Source organism: Danio rerio, chromosome 13 (genome assembly GCF_049306965.1).
Source record: "Danio rerio strain Tuebingen ecotype United States chromosome 13, GRCz12tu, whole genome shotgun sequence".
Taxonomy (NCBI): Eukaryota; Metazoa; Chordata; class Actinopteri; order Cypriniformes; family Danionidae; genus Danio; species Danio rerio.
Window position 1 is genome coordinate 4,258,450 of NC_133188.1, and position 22,242 is coordinate 4,280,691.

The 22,242-nt window shown below is 37.8% G+C and overlaps 2 protein-coding genes across 20 annotated transcripts in view; both read right to left on the bottom strand.

Annotated features, from left to right (window-relative positions):
- The window catches only part of znf318 (zinc finger protein 318), a 28,121-nt gene extending 22,986 nt beyond the window's left edge, over nt 1-5,135 (bottom strand). For 15 of the 18 annotated variants that reach the window (XR_012389074.1, XR_012389073.1, XR_663160.5 and 12 more), the window contains exons 1-2: nt 4,741-5,135; nt 1,670-1,791 (exon numbers count right to left, since the gene is read on the bottom strand). Coding sequence is in view for 8 of the 18 variants with exons in the window: in XM_073920506.1 (XP_073776607.1) it covers nt 1,670-1,791; nt 4,741-4,932 (314 nt within the window). In the remaining 10 variants the exon portion in view is untranslated. The remainder of the gene's footprint in view (nt 1-1,669; nt 1,792-4,740) is intronic. The other 3 variants (XM_073920505.1, XM_068212997.2, XM_068212998.2) reach the window with 2 other exon arrangements.
- A 5,302-nt stretch (nt 5,136-10,437) lies between these two features.
- si:dkeyp-121d4.3 overlaps nt 10,438-22,242 on the bottom strand; it is a 29,601-nt gene continuing 17,796 nt past the window's right edge. The window contains exons 12-19 of one of the 2 annotated variants that reach the window (XM_005156511.6): nt 21,967-22,104; nt 21,698-21,802; nt 21,378-21,469; nt 19,447-20,137; nt 18,918-19,367; nt 14,646-16,646; nt 14,297-14,387; nt 10,438-11,317 (exon numbers count right to left, since the gene is read on the bottom strand). In XM_005156511.6, coding sequence (XP_005156568.2) covers nt 10,704-11,317; nt 14,297-14,387; nt 14,646-16,646; nt 18,918-19,367; nt 19,447-20,137; nt 21,378-21,469; nt 21,698-21,802; nt 21,967-22,104 — 4,182 coding nt within the window. In that variant the 3' untranslated portion in view covers nt 10,438-10,703. Of the gene's footprint in view, nt 11,318-14,296; nt 14,388-14,645; nt 16,647-18,917; nt 19,368-19,446; nt 20,141-21,377; nt 21,470-21,697; nt 21,803-21,966; nt 22,105-22,242 lie in introns of both variants that reach the window. The other variant, XM_009307078.5, reaches the window with a different exon arrangement.

Consider the following 22,242-nt stretch of genomic DNA (forward strand, 5'->3'; position numbering starts at 1 on the left):
TGGTATAATTTGAACAGGAGCTGGTGGTCTAACAATATCGCTCCCGAGTGAGCGAGCACGTGTATGTATGTGTGAATAAGAGAGCGTGATGCTGCGTTTAGTTTTTTGCTGAAATTCGTATTAAAATCTGTTTTATTTTTATCATGCAACGTATTTTTGTAAAGTCTTTATGCAGAGTATATATTTTGGGGAAATAGGGGGAAAAACAATAAATCGTTGTATGAATGCTGTAATGTTTAAATATTATTTGGTTAAAAATGCATGAGGGTTACCGGACCATCAGGAAGAACACTGCATCTCATTTCTCACAGGACACATTCTCTGTCTCCAGAGTTGGCTTTTCCAAGGTAAACCTAGCCAAGACCACTCTTCACAAAAATGCAAGCCTGCTCTCCGCGTTCTTGGAATTAAGAAACAGCCATTTGTCATTTATCAGTTGAGTTTGTTACCATTCAGACACATCGCCTACCTCCATGCTGCTGTGTTCGCCTATGTTTAAAATCCTCCAGACTACCGTCAGGGCTAATGGTTGGAAAAGACAGGGCAAGAACCTGCTTAATTCTATTTCTGTTTGCTTCAATTTTGACTTAAGTCAGATTAAGCTCATCAAAAATCATTCTTAACAAGGTGGACTCTTAATCAGAGTATTGTCTGCCTTGTATTAAAATCTGAATATTGGCGACATTGTAAACGTAAGTCTCTGTGGTGCTATCAGTTAGCGCGCTCGGCTGTTAACTAAAGGTTGGTGGTTCAAGCCCACTCAGGGACGAATTATGCATTGTGCTTCCTCGCAACTGCTAACACGTGCACTGGGCGTAGATCCTGGGCCACATTCTGGGTGAGGCAGTGGCACAGTAGGTAGAGCTGTCGCCTCACAGCAAGAAGGTCGCTGGGTCGAACCTCGGCTCAGTTGGCGTTTCTGTGTGGAGTTTGCATGTGAATCTGTGTGAATTTGCGTGGATTTCCTCCGGGTGCTACACTTTCCCCCATAGTCCAAAGACATGCGGTACAGGTGAATTGGGTAGGCTAAATTGTCCGTATTGTATGAGTGTGTGTCTGTGTGAATGTGTGTATGGATGTTTCCCAGAGATGGGTTGTGGCTGGAAGGGCATGCGCTGCATAAAAACTTGCTGGGTAAGTTGGCGGTTCATTCCGCTGTGGCGACCCCAGATTAATAAAGGGACTAAGCAGACAAGAAAATGAATGAATGAATGTAAACGTACTCAATGGGATTTTTCGGACAAATATTTCCATAACACAAAATAGCTTCAAGCACTGTGGTATTATTTAAAGTAAAAACCTCATAACTCAAAGGCCTTGGTATACTTCAAAATGAAATTACGCCATTCTGAACAAAAACAAAACGAAGTTCACTTTCAGTTTGTTTCTGCAGTTCGAAACAACTCACCAAACCTTTTTTTTTTTTGTTCTGTTGAACACAAATAAATACATTTGGAAGAATGCTGGAAACCTGTAACCATTAACCTCCATAGTATTTGTTTTTCATACTAAAAAAGCCAATGGTCACAAGTTTCCAACATTCTTCCAAATATCTTATTCTGTGTTAAACAGGGAAAAAAGGGGTGACTATGGCAGACTTTTTATTTTTAGGCAAAATGTCCCTTCAGCAGTCAATGTATTGTTTAATCACACAAGGTGAACAGCTTACCGGACATAGGGAGCATCTGTTCCTTTAAAGCTTGAGGGACTGTTCAGCTCATTGCCCACAGTTATGACCAGACTGTGATCAACAGGGAGACCACCACCACGAGGAGGAGATGGGCTGTACCTCTGTATGGAAAAAAAACAAATGATAGTAATAAATAGGACTGCACAATATTGAAAAAATCTAACATTGCAATATTTTATGATTTTCATATATATATATATATATATATATATATATATATATATATATATATATATATATATATATATATATATATATATATATATATATATATATATAAATATATATACACATACATACATACATACATACATACATACATATATATATATATACATACATATATATATATATATATATATATATATATATATATATATATATATATACATACATATATATATATATATATATATATATATATATATATATATATATATATATATATATATATATATACATATATATATACATACATATATATATATATATATATATATATATATATATATATATATATATATATATACATACATATATATATATACATACATATATATATATACATACATATATATATATACATACATATATATATATATACATACATATATATATATATATATATATATATATATATATATATATATATATATATATATATATATATATATATATATATGAATGCAATTTCACCAACTGACTTAATATCTCTATTTGGAAAGAATTTATAATGTTAGATCCACTGGGATGATTCTACAATGGGAGTGCATCTCCATAAAAACATTAGCTATCGATAAACTTTTTGGGGTTCCTCAACATGTTTTCGTTGTAGTCTGTGCTATTTGCAGTGCATTTCTGTATTTGCATGTGTTGTATGTTCATGCGCATGTTTCGTCAGAGATTGATGAATTAATATTTACTATTTGCATCTTCATAAAATCTAATAATCTATCAAATTTTCGGGGTCCCTCAACACATTTTGTTGTGGTCTGTGTTATATTCAGTGCATTTCTGTATTTGAGGTGATGTGAGTATTTACATGCGTGACAACCTATAAATGCAATCAATAAAAAGAAACTATTGAAGTAAAGTGTTTTATCGTTTCCTGAGTCTAAGGGTGCGTTCACATCTGTGGTTCAGTTCATTTGGTCTGGACCAAGGGCAATATATGGCACATTGTAGCCTTTTTCCTGCCATATGTTGGGTCATTTTCACACCACACTGATTGCTTTGGTCCGAACCAATTGAAAAGAACAAAAATGCAGTCAATCCACATCACTCATTGGCCAGATGTTTTTAAACGTACTTCCTAAACTGCATTTCGATTGGTCAGAATAAACGTACAGAAAAATGCCAATGGAACTCCGGCAAGTAAACGAACCGGCAAACATGACTATGTAGGGACGACTTCGCTGACTAAGTGTATCCCTGCTCATAGTATACTATGTAGTTTGTATCACTTCATATAAACTATACATTTTGAGAATGAAGCACGGCTGCGGCTGGAAAACAATATTTTAATGCATTGTGACTAGGCATGGACTGTAATAAGATTCTGACGGTATGATAACCTTGGATAAAAATATCACAGTTTCACGGTATTGATTACTGCTCTAAACATGTTCTTTTTAAATGTCCGGGTAAAATACAAAACCTTTTTTCCCTTTCGAACACAACATGTTTGATTTTGGGAAACATTTAAAATATTTTGGATTAGTAAACATGTCAGGCTGAATAATGTAAATGAATCATTAACTTCCGCTGTCTTCATTTGTTTCAAAAACACAGATTTCTTTATCATTAAAAATGCCATGTTTGGATAGCTTTAGCTATATTTCTATAGCTAATTTCTACAGCTTCCAAGAGTCCAAAAAGGTCCACATTTTAAATAATAATGTTATCACGACTGTTTTAACATTAAGTTATAATAGAATTGCCTCTTGTTACAGTTATGAAATGGTTTGATCACTAACAGGAAATGGTATATAGCAGAATATTTTGGCAGTTTTAAAACCCGGACTTTTCCAAACCACGGTATACCTTAAAAATAGTTATCTCCCCATGCCTAATTGCGACATGGTCATCTTCCAGAAACATTAGTTCAAAAAAAGTTCAGTACTTTTTGTGGTTGGGTCTGTACTAGTTCTGTTCATGTTCACAGCACAAATGAAGTACTCCAGGGTTTGTTTGAAAGCGTACCGGGACCACGTCTTCAAGGAGGTCCCGCTACGCTTTTTTTGGTCTGCTTTTGGTGCGCACTTGAGTGCGATTGATACATTCACACCTGCCCAAACGAACCGCATCAAGAGTGGAAGCGAACTCAAGTGCGATTCAATTAAAGTAAAAAAGGCAGGTGTGAAAACAGTATTCAAGTAACTGAATGATAAAAATATTCAATAAAATTAATTGTAGTCAATTTCACAACTGATACAATTCCTTACACCTGAATGCTTTAAAAATTATTATACAGGCATAAAAGCACATACAAATAATAAATTATAATACTGCGATGCGACTATTGCGAATGATCAAATTGTGATATCAATGCTCAAACGATATATTGTGCATCCCTAATAACAATAATACTAATAAATACATTTATAAAAGTCATTTTAGTGGATATAATTATTATATCAATTTTAAGCTCTAACTACTGCAATGAAGTGTAAACACTCCAGATTTTCCAAAGCACACTAATGACATCAGATGGTAATTCAATATCATGTATATAGCATCAATTATACTGCACATACATCATACTGCACTCTGAAGAATAATATAGCATTATGTCTAAACAATTTAGCATAAAACAATGCACTTTTCATCAGTACACGTTAAGTTAGTAATTGTCAAAGTTATGAATATTACTTTAATGCCATATTCACGTACGGCGGTATTTACATTAAATAAGCTTAAAATTACATCATACTAACTTAAAGATAAATGCGACAAACGTGGTACCACCAGTAATACAGCAAGTGTTGCGAGTATAAACACACGGTGCATTCTGTGTGAGGCTGTAACGCAGTGTTTTGTTTACTCCATACCCCATAGCCTCTCTGCGGTCGTCCGCCTCTGTATTCATCTGCTGGATCCGGCGGAGAGTATCTCCTCCGCGGGGACGGCCGACGGTAAGGGTCTCGGTCCGGGGGATGGCCCGGTCCAGGACGGGGCCCGAAACCACGAGACGGCGGGGGATGGCGATAACCGCCTCTGTGCGGCCTAGTACCGCGAAACATGTCGACGCTTCACTGCTGTTTCTGCGTCAGCGTCGAGTCCTTATTACCCTGGGAACGCGACTGCGATTATCCCTGCAACAGGTAAATGCACATTCAAAACAATATATATTGCTGAGATGCGATATGAATGACGGCGTATTTATTCATCACACACGGACAAGTCTTTCTGTGATCGCTTCCTGTGCCGCCATTGGCCCGCATTCACAGGATGTGACGTTCCGTCTGGAATCCTTCAATCACACGCAACAAAATTTTGTTTATAAAATAAAATCAAACTATCAAATAAGATAGAAATTATTATTTTTAAAATCGAACTAAGAAAATATATATTTTTAAAAATTATGTAAATTATTTTAAGTCAGTTCACAAAGGGGCACAATTCACCTGAAATCCAGCTTGCTTTTATTAATTCCGTAGTGTATGATTGCAGAAGTATGTGCTATAGAGCAGGGTATTTTGAGGTAAATTGATTAGTTTGAAATTATTAAAAGAACTATGAGGTGGAGATGGGGACTTTTATGAGGCAGGACTTTTAACTCAGCCACAGTTGTATCAGGAAGCAGGACTTTTAACTCAGCCAAAGTTGTATCTGGAAGCAGGACTTTTAACTCACAGTAATATTTGAAGCATAGATATATCTATGTATTTGAAGTAGCAACGGCGAAAAGGGGTCAACTGTTTCGGTTGTATTTTATTGGTTATATTATTTTGTGTAATACCACGTCCTTCAGTTAATCAAATTAAATGGCATATATCTTATTTAATTAACATTTAACATAAAACATTTAATTTTTCAGTGTGTTTTGGGATAGTTGGTCAAACAAACTATGCATCTAATTTGACTTTTAGGCTACAGGCCTACACCTAGTTGACAAGAAAAGTGTTTTGTGAACTCTTACCATGTCTATAAGCTTAGATTAATCGCATTCACAATGGTATAATGCATTATAGGAGTGGTCTAATGCACTGTTTCTCAACTACGTTCCTGGAGGACCACCAGATCTGCACATTTCTACCCGATCCAGATTATCAGCTCATTAGCAGATGCTGAAAGACCTGTAATGTGTGTGACAGACAAAGGAGACATCTAAAAATGCAGTGCCGGTCCTCCAGGAACGTGGTTAAGAAACACTGAAGTAATGTTTATTTATATCATCTATTATTTAATCAGTAATATTAGTATTTAAGATGCAGATAACCATTTCTGGCAATGCGGTGGCGCAGTGGGTAGCGCTCTCGCCTCACAGCAAGAAGGTCACTGGTTCAAGCCCCGGCTGGGTCAGTTGGCATTTCTGTGTGGAGTTTGCATGTTCTCCCTGTGTTCGAGTGGGTTTCCTCCGGGTGCTTCAGTTTCCCCCACAAGTCCAAAGACATGCTCTATAGGTGAATTGGGTGAGCTAAAATTGTGTATGTGTGTGAATAGGTGCGTATGGGTGTTGTACAGTGATGGGTTATAGCTGGAAGGGCATCCGCTGTGTAAAGCATATGCTGGATAAGTTGGCGGTTCATTCCGCTGTGGTGACCACGGATTGATAAAGGAACTAAAAAAAATTTAAATCAATGACTCTTGCATCTACCCCCACCCCAACCATCACAGTAATGTAAAAACTGTACCCAGTATTGAATGTTATTTAATAAATTACCTAATAAATAGCATTTTGTAACGTCTACCCCTACCCCTAGCCTAAACCATCCGTCACAGTGCTGTAACAATATGAATCATACAAGTCAGCAAATTTTCCAATACCTAAACCTGTTAACCAGTATTCAACTGAATTAACTTCTCTCCTATCATTACAGGAGTCGACTGAGAAAACCAGAGAGGAGCAGAAGCAGGAGACGAAGTAATGATGATAAACATAGAGCAGAGTTTATTGAATAATCTCATTGGAGCGTGATTCAATGCTCAGATTTCGTCTGACCAGGATAAATCCAATAAGTCTTATTATACCACAAGCAACAACAATGGAAAATTACTGCTTCACAACATTGTCCAGAGACAATAAAGACCTTGAAATGAAGACATTCTCTTATCTGTAACTCATGAAAACAAGTATCACTTAAATCCACAGTCATGTGAGTAGAAAAAATTAATTCATAATTTAAAGCTGGTTAAATTCAGACTGTTGTCACACAACTTTATTTAAAACCCCTTTTAAAAGAAATTTTGCATAATAAGTCCCCTTTGGAAAAAAACTGCACCCCATATTTACCATAATCATGCAGGCACTTTATATTTATTTTATTAATCAGAAAGGCAAAGACATTGAAATTTAATAATTCAAAACAATACACTTCAGTGCTACAAATGTTTGTGTGTGTGTATGTATGTGTGTGTATATATATATATATATATATATATATATATATGTGTGTGTGTGTATATATATATATATATATGTGTGTGTGTGTGTATATATACACACACACACACACACACAGTTGAAGTCAGAATTATTAGCTCCACTGAATTATTAGCGCCCGTTTATTTTTTTTCCCCAATTTCTGTTTAATGGAGGGAAAATTGTTTCAGCACATTTCTAAGCATAATAGTTTTAAAAACCTATTTCTAATACCTGATTTATTTCATCTTTGTCATGATGACAGTAAATAATATTTTACTTGATATTTTTCAAGACACTTCTATACAGCTTAAAGTGACATTTAAAGGCTTAACTAGGTTAATAAGGTGAACTAGGCAGGTTAGGTTAATTAGGCAAGTTATTTTATAACAATGGTTTGTTCTGTAGATTATCGAAAAAAAATTAGCTTAAAAGGGTTAATACTTTTGTCCCAAAAACAGTTTTTAAAAATTCAAAACTGCTTTTATTCTAGCCAAAATAAAATAAGACTTTTTCTAAAAGAAAAAAATATTATCAGACATACTGTAAAATTTCCTTGCTCTGTCAAACATCTAATAATTCTGACTTCAACTATATATATATATATATATATATATATATATATATATATATATATATATATATATATATATATATATATGCAAAAGGACTTAACAAATTTAAAATATATACAACTTTTAAAAGTCTCTCATATATCTACAAAAGACTTCATAGACGGCACTATAGAGGAATTATTGAAACATTTGCATATCCTAAAATGATAGAAATTATCATTAAAACAAATGTACACGGATTTACATAGACAGGGTGGGCTTGCTTATTAAACATCTACCAGTCCAAATACACCTCACCAAACAAGAACAAACACTTACCTGAAGAATTTCAATGCTAGTGAATCTGACTTCAAGACGGTGTTCATTGCAAGCTCCAGACCTACACAAGTGCAACTGCTAGACACCAAGCGGATTATACTTTCACAGAAGGAACAGAGATATGCACAGACATTAAAAAAACCAAACACTATAAAAGATATCTGTGAATGAGCAGTTTTCCATATTTTGTGATTCATGTTTCAATTTTACTGTTTATTTATGCTTTTGAATTGCATTATGGGATCTAGATCTTTCTTTCAACAACTTTTAACCTTGAAAATCTCAGAAAAAGTGACGCAAGGACATTTTTAAAAGTTTAAAGTGATATAATGTTTGGGTTGATGTTGTATATTACACTACAAAAGCCATTAAGTAAACTCCAGCACATTTTCTGTTATCTTACTGACTTATTTCTCTCTATATTGTTGCTTATTCTAACATTATATTATTTAAAACTACTAAAATGTCAATAAAAGTCACTTTGTTAGACTGTAGAGTTGAATTTTCAACATCAGATGTTGACATAGCAGAGATCAACATCCCATAATGCAATTCACAATCGTAAATAAACCAAAAATCACAAAATACAGAAACTAATTAACAGATATTTTTACATACAGTGTAATTCAGGCTTTTATATTAACCGCAATTGCGAAAAAAGCAGCATGTAAAGATTGAGCAAGATTGAGTAACTAGTGAAAAAATATAGGCTCATTCTGAAAATGTAGCCCTATATACATTTCTAGGGATCGCAAATTATGTAGCCAGAGGTACATATGGCTGCAAAACGCCTTTAAAACGAACGATACAGGGCGGTATGATGCCATCTTTGCGCTTCCAGCTAACCGCTTACCTCCATCTGGATGGCCTTTCCGCTGTTACCAGATCGTCCAGTGGCTCGTCGCATACATCGGAGGATTTGAGATGCAAAGCAAAGTTGACCGTGATGGCGGGGTTCGAGTTTGGCGAAGAACAGTTCCAGAAGGCAGGCAAAAAAAGAAAAGCCAAAAAATAAAACAAGCAAAAAACAGGGTGAGGATGTGGTAAAATCTGAAAACGTGGTAAAAACCAGGTGAGCGCCTTTCTTTTTCTGGATTGCTTTTGAAAACACTGTTGGTTGGGTTTAGGGAAGGGGGTGGGTGCTGGTCAATCAGTGATTTTGAGAACACTATTGGTTGGGTTTAAAGAAGTAGCTGGGTGAGGGATCAGTTGGTCAGTCAGTCAACAGCAGCGTCTGGTGGATTTACGCAAGAACAGCATATGCGAATGGGACTCGCAAGTGATTTGAGATCTAAAGCGTACACAGTGGCCTCTGGTGGATTTACAAAAAAAAAAAACTATAAAAAAAAAGACAAAAAGTAACTCTAGGGACATATTTGGTGCTCTCCAGAAATGTATATAGGGGTACATAATCAGAATAAGCCTGGGTGGTTTTTGGGTGAACTATCCCTAACGTCATAATGTGTGAGGATTACCTTATTCCAAGTGATGGAAAATCATCAATAGAGTGAAAAACGCAAGTTTAATTCAGCGTCAGTGAATCAGCATCTACATTTAATAATGGAAAAGAGGTTTAATCTGTATTAATTCAAATTAAATTTAACCAAACCATTAGGTTGGAGTGCAGTGAGTGCACTATTCTGTGTTTCTGAATGGCTGTATTTAAATTTCTGTCAAGTTTTGTCTGGTGCAAACAGCCTAATTGCTTATCCCTGCAAATCTGGTCACTTAAGAGTGTTGTAGGACAAGGGGTTACAATGTAACCTGCTCACCTAATGTTTACACTCATAATATTTGCTAATTAATAACCATCTCAGGTGGAACTCTGAATCTGTGTCTCATTTCAGAGTCACAGACGCATACTTTGTGAGCCTTCATGGCTGAATGAATAAAATAAGCTGTTTTCCAACAAGGCAACGCGAGGTGCTGAAATATCAAAACAAAGACAGACGTTCCGGCACGTAACACATTTTCAAAGCAGAATATCTGACTTCAGCATTGTTTTCCAGATAAACAAAAATGTTCACTTAGAATGTTTCTTAAATATCTGCAAACATATATTTTTTTATGCTTTAGAATAGTCAAAAACTTACATACAGCACCTTTAAAAGGACCCTTTAAGATCACAATTTTAAAACACAAGTAGAAAATGAACACTTTTCAGGCTTTTCGAGTTTTAGTTTTTGTGCAATCAGATGTACTGAACCTTTTTATATATTTTAAATCGAAATGTGTGACAGAAAGTGGATTTTCTATTGAAAGGCAATGAATTTTCATTATAATCAATTTATTTATCATTAATTGAAATGTATAAAACAAAACAAGTAAAATTGAACAGATACTCGCAAAATACATTTGTAATATGCACATATAGAAAAAAAAAAACGATTCGGTTTTAATTCTACATAGGTTGTACAACAATCAATTTGAAGTTAGAAAAAAAAAACAATGCATACAATAATGAAACACCACTCTGCTGCCATGAAATCCTCAGCTGCATCAGCTGATCAAAACAAATAAAGACTACAAAAAACACTCAATCTGATGGCTCCTCCGTTTTACTAGTTTCTTGCTCCCATTTCTCCAGAAAAGCCTGCAAGTTCTGATTGAAGACATCAATACCTTTCCCAGACAGGTGAACCCCATCTGGCCTATAGATTCCCAAACCGCTTGTTATGTTGTTATGGCTCACAGTGGAGCCACCGAGTTCCAACATAACTGTTTGTATGCTGTCATTAATAGCCAATCGGATGATGTCCATTTCTTTGCCATCTACCGTACCCCTCCAGGACCGTCGAGAGAGGATGCTGGACCACACCAGCAGGCACCCGGGAAATATGCTCTTCAGCGAGGTCATATCATTCTTCACAGTCTGGATGAAGTCTTCTGGAGCGGTTGTGCTAATGTCATTTCCACCCAAGTGGATTATAAGCACATCGGGTTTGGGCCAGTTGTCTTTGAGCTGGTGTAGCAGTGGGACGAGCTGTTTCCACGTCATGCCCTGCATGCCCTTCCACCAGACCCGCGCGAAGTCTGAGCGCATGCCCAGCTGCATCCCAAACTCAGCGGACGTAGCCCTCTTCTCAGCCCAAAACACAAGAGAGTGGCCACATATCCACACATTCTTTATATCAACGGGGGCACCTTTACCTGTGAACGTGTTACAATATAAAGTGTACATTAACAGGCTTGGCCAAGAGACATTTCTTTTTTATTTTTTAAACAAGGATGGTCCATTAGTTAACATCATATCAGGACCTAACATGGTGATGTTATTCCACATAAATACTCATCTTCCCTAACAAGCCTTACCTAATTTTTGGCAAATGAGTTGAGAATTAGAAACATTTAAGTTCAAATAAAACATTGAAATGGATCTACACTACTGCTGAGTTGGCTTTCAGAGTTCTACCATGTTCATTTTTGCTAACGCACATAGTTATTCTTAAAATGAACATACAATTTATGCAAGTTAATCAACTGTTTTGGTAATCTTCAATCAAAGTCTGAGCATTCACTTCCACTTTGGAGTGGCGGTGGTTCTCTGTTGGGACGGATTCTTAAAGCTCCCATGAAGTGCTTTGAAATGTGCATTTTTATTCGATGTTTGACGTAATATCAACCGAAAAAATTAGGGCGGGAAAGAGTAGCTCCTTCCCTTTAACAAAAATAGCCAATAGCGTTTGGTTTTCCTCACAGCTCTGCCAGTGAGAGTGGTGAGATGAGAAGAGGGGGGGGCATGTCAGATATTAAAGAGCATTTAATTGGTCAAGATTTCATTAGAAACTGAAGTATGAGGTGAAAAAAAAACGCTTACATCAATGTTTTAAATCAGTTTTATATTTTCTAAAAGCAAACTTTACCACCGTTTAGGCGTAAACTAGCTTATAGATACCCTTAAAACAGACTGAAAGTAATTTAAATTAATTTCATGGGACCTTTAACCACGCCCCTCTTACTGTTCGTTTGCTACGAGTATATGATGCGCAAAAAGAAAGCCCTGCCCACTACTCAGTATTTCGTTTTAGTCAGAAGTATATCAACATACTGAAATATGTGTGTTGACTTCTAAACGTGAACTGTGTCATCGTTTTGGAGCACACTAGCTTATAGATAACCTTAAAACAGACTGAAAAGTAATTTATTTAAAATTACATGGGACCTTTATCCACGCCCTTACTATTAGTTAACTACAAATATATGATGCGCTAAAGAAAGCCCTGCCCCCTACTCAATATTCCGTTTCAGTCAGAAGTACATCAACATACTGAAATAAGTGTGTTGACTTCTAGTTCATGCAAACGTCAAAGACATTACAGTGGCATCATAAGCTATAATTGCGGAACATAAGTTAACTAATAATAAGCAACTTTAAAAATAGGATGTACACTCCAAAAAACTACTGCTGAGTTGGCTTAAGACTGTCTAAATCAGGGGTCACCAATCTCAGTCCTATAGGGCCGGTGTCCCTGCAGGGTTTAGCTCCAACTTGCCTCAACACACCTGCCTGGATGTTTCAAGTACACCTAGTAAGACCTTGATTAGCTTGTTCAGGTGTTTTTGATTAGGGTTGGAGCTAAAATCTCCAGGACACCGGCCCTCCAGGAACAAGTTTGGTGTCCACTGGTCTAAATCATGGATCTCAGACTGGATTCCTGGAGGGCCGCTGCTCTGCACAGTTTTGCTCCAACCCCAATCAAAAACACCTCATCCAACTAATTAAGGCGTTCAAGACTATTACAGACTATTAAACAGGTGTAAGTTGGAGGTGGTTGAAGCTAAATTATGCAGAGCTGCGGCCCTCCAGGAGTTTGAGACCACTAGTCTAAATTGTAAGTGTTAAATCTTATACCCCAACACTGCCCTAAAACCTAATCTGCTTAAACTATTATCACTGTCCAGTAGTGATGGGTCGGTCTTAAAGGATTTGTTTATTTTGAACGAATCTTTTATGTGACTCGAAAACGATGAGTCCCTCTAAGAGAGTGATTCAATCACGCTCGCGCACATTTGTGCAGACGGAGATTAGTTAATTTTTCGAGTCCTCTATCAGGTTTGAGTCACGCTTGAGTTACGTTAAATGACTCAAAAACCCGAAGATGGGACTATGGGACTATCAGTGTCAGGTGAACGAATGACTCAAATTTGAAGACATGCCAGAAGAGGTGAGAAGAGCTAATCATATTTAAAACACCAGGTAAACAATGAAGGATTATGTTCTCTTTCTTAGCCTTGCATTGTATTGCATTGTATTGTAGCATTCTACTTCTGACTTGTTTGTTGTGTGATTAACATTTGGGCTAGTTGTAGATGTGTGGAAGAATCAAGATAAACGACTTGAGCGAGTATGAACGGATCGAACGAGCTGAACGAACCGAACGAGATGACCTGATCGAACGAGCTGTACGAACCGAACGAGATGACCTGATCGAACGAGCTGTACGAACCGAACGAGCTGAACCGATCAAACGAGCCGAAAGGATGTAACGAACTAAATGGATCGAACGGATCAAGCGAGATGAACAGATCGAAAAAGCTGAATGGATTGAACTAAATGCACGGATCGAGCTAAATGCACAGATCGAACGGAATGAACGGATCCAACTGAATGCACGGATTGAACTAAATGAACGGATCGAACGAGCTGAACGGATCGAACTGGATGCACGGATCGAACGAGCTGAACGGATCATACGAGCTGAACAGATCGAACGAGCTGAACGGATTGAACGAGATGAGCGAATTGAACGAGACTCGAAGGTCCGAGCCAGTAAAATGATCTGAACTTCCCATCACTACTGTCCATACAAATGAATCTAAATTGCAGTTTCAAGGTATTAAAAAAATACACACATTTTCAATATCCAAAATGCTTTCGTTTTCCAAAATTCTGACACATGGCTGGCCATTTTTAAAGGCTACAGTGTGATCTAATATTAGTCCCCTATCATGACCTGAGAACTACCTGAACTACCACTTCCTTGAGATCCCAGCATTGCTCTGCACAACTAAGGTAATCAAGTCTTCCTTGCAAGACAAAAGAACAACAAAACAATGCAACTGATAGCATCTGACGCTCTTAAGAAGTCAACAAATGCTTGAACCTCAAGACTCTGGAAATACTAATACCTGGAGCTGAATTTTGGTTTTGTCCACGCGATCGCTGGGCTTCCATTTGCTTCTCTTTCTTCAGCTTCATTCTCTGGTTAAACTGTTCGAGCTGCCCAGAGCACAATTATATAAGAACAAAACTCTCATTGACAAAACGGCGCTAAAACAATCAGCACATTTATCAATCGCAGATTTAGGATATTACAGATGAACTGAAGGTAATAAGCAACATTGTCCTTTGTGTAGCATCTGACCTTTTCTACATCGCAGAATTTACAAAAGTATGACAATGTGTATTAATTATAACAGAGATACTCAGGAACAAACAAAGGATTCCACATGAGAAGTTTGAAGAAAGATGTCATACCCTTTTCTTCTGCTTAGCCTTGATGTCGTCTTCTGTTATGGCTGGGACTTGTTTATCCTTGGCGTCCTCGGTTGAAGATTTCGCTTCAGTGTCCTCTACAGTTTGTATGCTAATAAGTGTACTATCCATTTTAATTTGTTTAGTTTCTATGGTTGTGAGGCATCTAACAGGGGGCTTTATTTTGTCAGCTGTGTTTTTAACAACCACTGGCTTAGCATAGGAAACATTACTTGCAGATTGTTGTTGAGGGATAGGGGTGGATAACTGACCATAGGAATGTGGCATATAGGTTGGATGCATATAATATGGATTGGACATTGATGCATTGTATGAACCGTATGGATTATAAGCAGCCGTCATATGTGGTGCCATTGCTTGTTGACCACTAGTATAACCTACTTGAGAGGATGAAGGTGCTGTGCCGTAAGGGTACGCACCCCAAGCATGCTGACTACTGCTTTGATACTGTGAATACTGCGGAGCTGACGTGCCGTAATTCTGGGTATACTGGGAATAGTCCTGCTGAGCGGTCCCTGGCTGGAATGAACCTTCAGTAGCCGCCTTTTGCTCAGATGAAGTACTGTATGAATCCTGTTTGTCTTCTGTCAGTTTTACATTTATTATGGTTCTCTTAATACTAGTTAGGTCTACCTCTCCAACTTCATCCTGGTTTTCGGATTTGAGCTCTTTATAGCTCATGTACACCTTTCGAGATGACGACTGAGCTGGCGAAACAGACCTGAAGCTCTCAGAGTCTGATGAATCTGCCCTACTGCTACTGCCTCTCTGCTCTGATCGGCTCATCGATCGCTCCCTTTTGTGCTCAAAGGAGTGAGATGCGGCGCTAAGAGGTTTTTTCATCTTACCATACAATCGCTCTTGCGTCCTGTCAGCTAACTTGCTAACCTCTGAAGTGTCTAGGTTAAGCCCTATGGTTTGAAGAAGACTCTGAAGCTTTTCAAAGTTCTCTAACTTTCTGTCTTTTTCTTCAGTGCTTTCCTCGGACTCCTGACGGGCTAAGGTTTTGCTAAACGCACCAGGCATCCTTCTTTCTTCTCCGTAGGAGTGCTGGACATCTTGTCTGACATCCTCATACTCTACAGGCTGACTATGTTCTTCGGGGTATTGTTTTTGTTCTGTTGCAAACAGATTGGCATCCTTTTCGTACTGCTTCCATTGCTCGGGGTACAGATTGGGATCTTCTTTAAACATGCTCCAATTTTCAGAAAGCATTTGATGCTCGTATGGGTTCTTCTCAGCTTTTGAAGTAGGGTCTACACTATACTTCATTCCAACAAGTCGAGAAAAGCCACTACCATCCTGAACGGCTCTTTCATGAGGCAGGAGGTCATCTCTGTTGGAGTCCTTTGCAACTCGTTCTGGGCCAGAATGTTTTCCCAAAAGAGTAGGCTGATTATTGTCTTCGTCTTCCTTAAAAGGATCATATATCTCATCAATTAAGGGAATTCTTCTCTCGGCTTGCATTGGAGCAGGTTTCTTGGTGTTCATTAGAGCTTGGTCCTTTCTAGCCTCCTGAAACAACGAGTTAACAACACTAGTGTCGGCCTTGTTGAGAGCACTAAGGAAGCGCTCCATTTGAGTGGTAAGATTGCACTTTTTATCTGATGAAGAACTCTGGCTTGTTGAAGGGATACTGCTTTGGGGAGGGTTTTGAGGCTGCCGAGATGATACTCCAGGCTGGTCATCGTGAGCTTTGGAAACGGTGGAAGGCTTCTGGCTGAGTAAAGATTTTGAGCTGGCTGCTTGCATCAGTAACTGTGGCATGACTAGTTTGTTAAAAGTGGGCGTTTCAGTCACTCGAGGGGCTGCTGGAGTCTCCTGCTTCATTCGATTGAAAAAGCCTAAAGAAACTGATTGAATAGGCTGCGGATTTAAAGGCCGGTTAAACAATGCTGCTGCTTTTGCCTGAGGGGATGGTATTGTAAATGGAGAATCATCCGGAGATGGTTGATCATATTTATCAACTGAGGTTGGGTCACTCTGCAAAGCATAAAACGCAAAAAATAAATACTGTGCTTGCATTTTGCACTTTTATAAAATAATAATTTCCCACCACTGAGCTAAAACATTCATAGGGGTCTGACGTCAATCAGAGCTTGCTAGCGCGCCTCCAGTTATACTGTAGTCTGTAAGGTGTGCTTTTTCAAAATGCAGAATAATATATATTAGGGCTGTCAAGGACTACGTTTACATGAACACCAATACAACCAAGACAAAACTCTGATTAAGAGGCTACCATGTGAACAGCGATTTTTGATTAATCTGATTACGGTCATAATCGAACAGAACAGAAATCGCATTAGGACAGGTAGTATGCCAGTTTTAGCTGCATTACTGAAGTGCAGTACAGACATGTAAACACCTTAAACTATTACCTTTATGTAAGATTTCCGCCACATTTTACGACAGGATAGTCTATACACACGTCAGATTGACACTATTCTCTGCACCCACTGAGTCAGTGCAAGACCACAGACACCATCGCGTTTTTTTCCCCCATGTGTATCAAATTCCATTAAAACTACACTCTTCTGTTGGCGCAATAGCCTAGTGGCGCAATAGCCTCCCGGCTCGAGGACATTTCCCTACCCCTCTCTCTCTCTCTCCAACATCGCTTCCTGTCTAAATACTGTCCTATCTAATAAAGGCAAAAAGGCCAAAAATAAATCTAAAAAAAAACTACACTCTTCCAGCGGTTCATACTCTCATCTAACATCTCGTTTATCACATGGGGCATGCATGAAAAGTTCTTGAATAAAAGTGAAAGTGCCAAACTGCAGTTAAAGTCGACAAATTAAAAATGAAACACCCAAAATTACGTGAAATTCTGAAGGAAATGTGGATAGCGTGTTGATATTAATCAAAGTATGTGCTATAAGATGTAGAATAGGATTATAAAAAAAAACATTCAAAAAAGCAACTCATGCAAACACCTTAAACATATTATTTTCTTATTCAGATCAAGGCAAATAATTTGATTACTGGTGTCCATGTAAACGTAGTCATTGTTAATGCATTACCACATGCAATTAATCTGAAAATGTTAACGTGTTTATATTTCTTTTTGTTTGAGGTACATTTCTTGAAGTCTGAAAAACTATCTTTGAACCAAACGCAAAGTTGATTGAAAATGTAAATGAATCGTCACTGACTGCAGGCCAATCAACATCTTTCAAGATCACCATCAACAGGAACTAATGGTACAAGAATACATAAACTGTATGATATTGGGAGGCGACACGGTTGCGAAGGGGTTAGCACTGTCACTACACAGCAAAAAGGTTGCTGATTCAAGTCCTAACTGGACCAGGAGACATTTCAGTGTGGGGTTTGCATGTTCTCCACATGTTCACGTGGATTGCTTTGGGTGCTCTGGTTTCCCCCACAGTCGAAAAACATGTGGTATAGTTGAACTGGATAAAATTAATTGGGTTTATCTTGGGTTCAACAGGGTTTCTGTGTTTGTATTGTCAAGACTACAGAAACGTTTAAAGATCGAGGAGAGACTTGTGGCCTCTGTTTGGAGTTATCCAGAGCTGTATGACTTGAAACAAAAGACAAATATTGAACATCACAATATTATTAAAAATTTCAATTATAACAATATCAACACAAATGCTTGCACATAATACGCACCTGATTCAGTCATTGCCTAAAGACCAAGTGCATCAAACTTCTTTTTTCTTGTCGACAAAAAAGGCAGTGCGGTGAGCCTCGCATTCACAGAATGGAAAAGTGCGCTTGGTGAGATTAACCCCTGACAGCTAACCGATCACAATAGACTTCTGCACTTATTCACTTAAGGTTAGTTAAAATAATAAATTATACGAATAAAACATGATAAATACAGAGGACATGTCTCCTTAAACTAGATTGCCATGCATTTCTTTGTTTAAAGACCACGATCAAGATTAACACATACTTTTCTACACGTACATCGACAGTCCTAATAAATAAATAAATATAGTAGAGGGCATCCCAGCAGCTAAGCCCAGCTTCAGATGGTAGCTAGATAGATATGCTTTCTTGATGATTTAAATCAGCCATTTTACCATCAAGATTGACTTTAAAATGTCTTGGTCATACCATCTCATCCAAAATTAAACCTGATATAACTGGAAAAGCACATAATCTGGCCATGTAACTACACAGCCATGCTTGGAAAACCAGCTTTACCACCTAATGCTAGTTTTTTCCACCTAGTGGAACTAGAGTGCTAATCTTAATTTGACATTTTACAAATTAACAAACCTGAGAGCTGAGAACTTCTGACTGCCTCTTCAAGATGGACTTTTTGGGCTGAATATCGGGTTTTACTTTAGAGCTCCATAGGTTTCCTTTAGACAATACAAGTTGATCATCGTTGTCTGAGTCCACATCATACTCTGTTTCCATTTCAGGTTCCAAGTCTTGCAGAACTTTGACTTTCTGTTTCATGGCCATGATTGCTCTTTTACGTGCTAAGGTCTCACTGAGTTCATCCAATTGCATCTTCTTCCTAATCAATTCTTCATTCTCAATAAGAGGTAAATATATCTTCTCAGATTTCGCCGAGTTGGTTTCAAATAGTTCAGAGTTGGTTTCAAATAGAGACAAGCCAGGTATAATTGAGCTATAAGCACTAGTTTGTTGATGGTATCCAATTTGCATTTCTTGATTCTCACTCTTAACAGGAGCAGGAGCTTCCTTGCTTGCAGAAGCCTTGGAAAAGATAAGACAGACAGTGAGATGTGCAAGAAACCAATTCAATACAAAACGAAAAGCCCAAATTGACACAAACCTGAGGTATGGGATCAATGGAAGGTTCAGACTGCTTCTTCAAAATAGATTTCACTGGTTTTAGGTCAGGCGTCCACACATTCTCCCGATGCATATGTTCATAATCAAATGTCGTAACTCCACTTTCTCCCTCAGGTTCAATTTTTTTGGCACTTTGCTCCAAAGCAACGATAGCTTTTTTACGAGCAATCAGCTCATTGAGCTCCATCAGCTCTCGCTTTTTTCTCAACAACTCATCATCTACATCACCATCAGGGCTTTTAACTTTCTTTTTGCTGTCTGATTCCTTAGAAGGGTTTAGTTTAATGCTGCGACCATATTGGTCAACGGGGCTGCGGCTTCTCTTTCTGGATTTTTGGCTGCTCCTTTCTCTGCTTCTGCTGCGACTGTTACTCCGACGGGATCTCTCCGAGCGATCTCTGCTCCGACTGCGTTTGGACCTGTATCGGCCGTCCTTCCTTTCACGACTGGAACTTCTGTACTTCTTGTGATGGCTCCTGCTTCTGTCTTGACTCCTGCTTCTGCTTCGGCTGTATCTGCGTCGGCCACGCTCTCTGCTTCTGCTCCTACTACGACTATACCTACGTCGACTACTTTCCCTGCTTCTGCTCCGCGCTCTATCACCCTTAGCGTTTTCTTGTTTAACAACACTTTCCTTCTTCAGATCATTTACAGATGATGCCTTGTTTGGCCTGCTAAAAATAATTAAATTAAAAAAACATAAAAAACATTAATGTAGAAACAACTTTCTATTCAATTGTTGCAGAGGTTACATCATTTATACAGCATTTATACAGCATAATTGACCTCAATATATGGATAGCAATACTTATACTGTAATTACAATACAAAAGTACAAAATTACTTAACCCAGACGGGAATTTTGTATGTTTGAAGCAAATATAACTTGTATAGCTTCAATACTAAGATTCGATTACTCTATCACTTTTAATGTCCAATCCAGCACTTATGACTACTTCTCTAATAATAATTTAAAGGTGGCATCGGATGAATATTGTACTTTTGTAGATATTTTTGTGAGTTTCTTCTTTATCTGCCAGCTCAAATAAGTTGAAAAGAAAGCAGATTTTAAAAAATGTATTCAAATGCCGTAATATTCTAGCTGATATAGAGGTATCCAGCTAGTTCCGTACCTGCCTACATGCATACTATAGACTCCACCCTCCTCCTGTAAGCGGATTGGTTGGCAAAGTGGTTGATCAGATGTAACTTTAGAGACTCAGAGGTGTCCTTACTCAAACTTCCAACTCTAGAAAAGGCAGTAGTGAACTGAACTACTTTAACGTATGAAGGGAATATCCCAGAACTTGATTGTGCATGGTGTGCAAAACATTTTTGGCGTACTGCTATATGTTGCTGACCATGTCCATTTCTTTACGAAAACAGTGTACCCATCTTCTGATAGCTACTTTCAGTAGGATAACGCACCATGTCATAAAGCGCGAATCATCTCAGACTGGTTTCTTGAACATGACTGAGTTCACTGTACTCAAATGACCTCCAGAGTCACCAGAACTCAATCCAATTGAGTACTTTTGGGATGTGGTGGAAAGGGAGATTCACATTACGGATGTGCAGCCAACAAGTTAGCAGCAACTGCGTAATGCTATCATGTCAATATGGAGCAAAATCTCTGAGGAATATTTCCGGTACTTTGTTAAATCTATGCCATAAAGGTTTAAGACAGTTCTGAAGGCAAAAGTGGACCCAACTCTGCATCCGATGTCACCTTTAATACTTAATTTTGTATTCAAAAAAAGCTCAATCATGTCAAAAGTAATGCACTCAAGACAAAATAAATAAAGCAACTTTTTTAGGCTTACGGTTAATGTAACAGCATACGAATGAAGCACTCCTTTAGAGCATCTAATCAGTGGGCTAAACAAACCTTCTTACTCCTGATTTACTTACTGTACATTCATTGAGTCACTGTCTTTTTCTTCCGTTTTGGCCTCTTGCTTGATGTCTTTTGGATCCTTCAGCAATTTGATGGTCATTTTCTTCTGTAGGCAGCCAAGCAAATGTAGTAGAGTCCATTTTTAGGGATCAATCAAACCACAGAAAATGAAACAGCTAACGGCATAAACTGCTAATATAACGGACTTACTAGACATTGCACTGACTATTTGATTAGTTAAAGCATAAGCCATACATGCAGATATTAGATCTACTCATGTTTAAGCGACTAGTAAAAATGTAGATTAACAACAACAGAAGTTGAAGTACAGCACCTTCTCCTTCACCCCAAAGGCCTCTAATTTTGGTGCAGATGTGAAGACGCTCTCATTTAGCCTTCTTATTCTGACAGCTTGTTTTCCACCTTCAACTTCTTCGTTCTTCAAATAGCACAACAATTACATTAAAAAACTGGACTGACAATAGCATACAAAATGTTGCCCTGTCATTCTTTTCAGAAAAAAAAAAACATAACTACAATGTTACTGTAGTAATACTGCAATAATGCAACAAAGATCACGGGTTTTAAATGTAGAGAACTTACCGGTACTAGAGTAAATTCAACCTTTTCAGACAAAGCGAGTTTGGCGTCCTCCATTACCTCACATAAGTCAAATAATAGCTGTGGTTCCTGTTGTGTCTTGATGTACCCACATTTATCATCCAGCTTGATAACAAGTCCCTAATAGATGAAAGCATGCGATAAGCAACAGTAAACGTTGATTGAAGTTGTGAATTAAATTAAAGAGCACGTTATCAGCTACATTCCAACCATTGATAACGACATAAGCCATTTTGGTGTTCTGGTGAACAAGAGAAT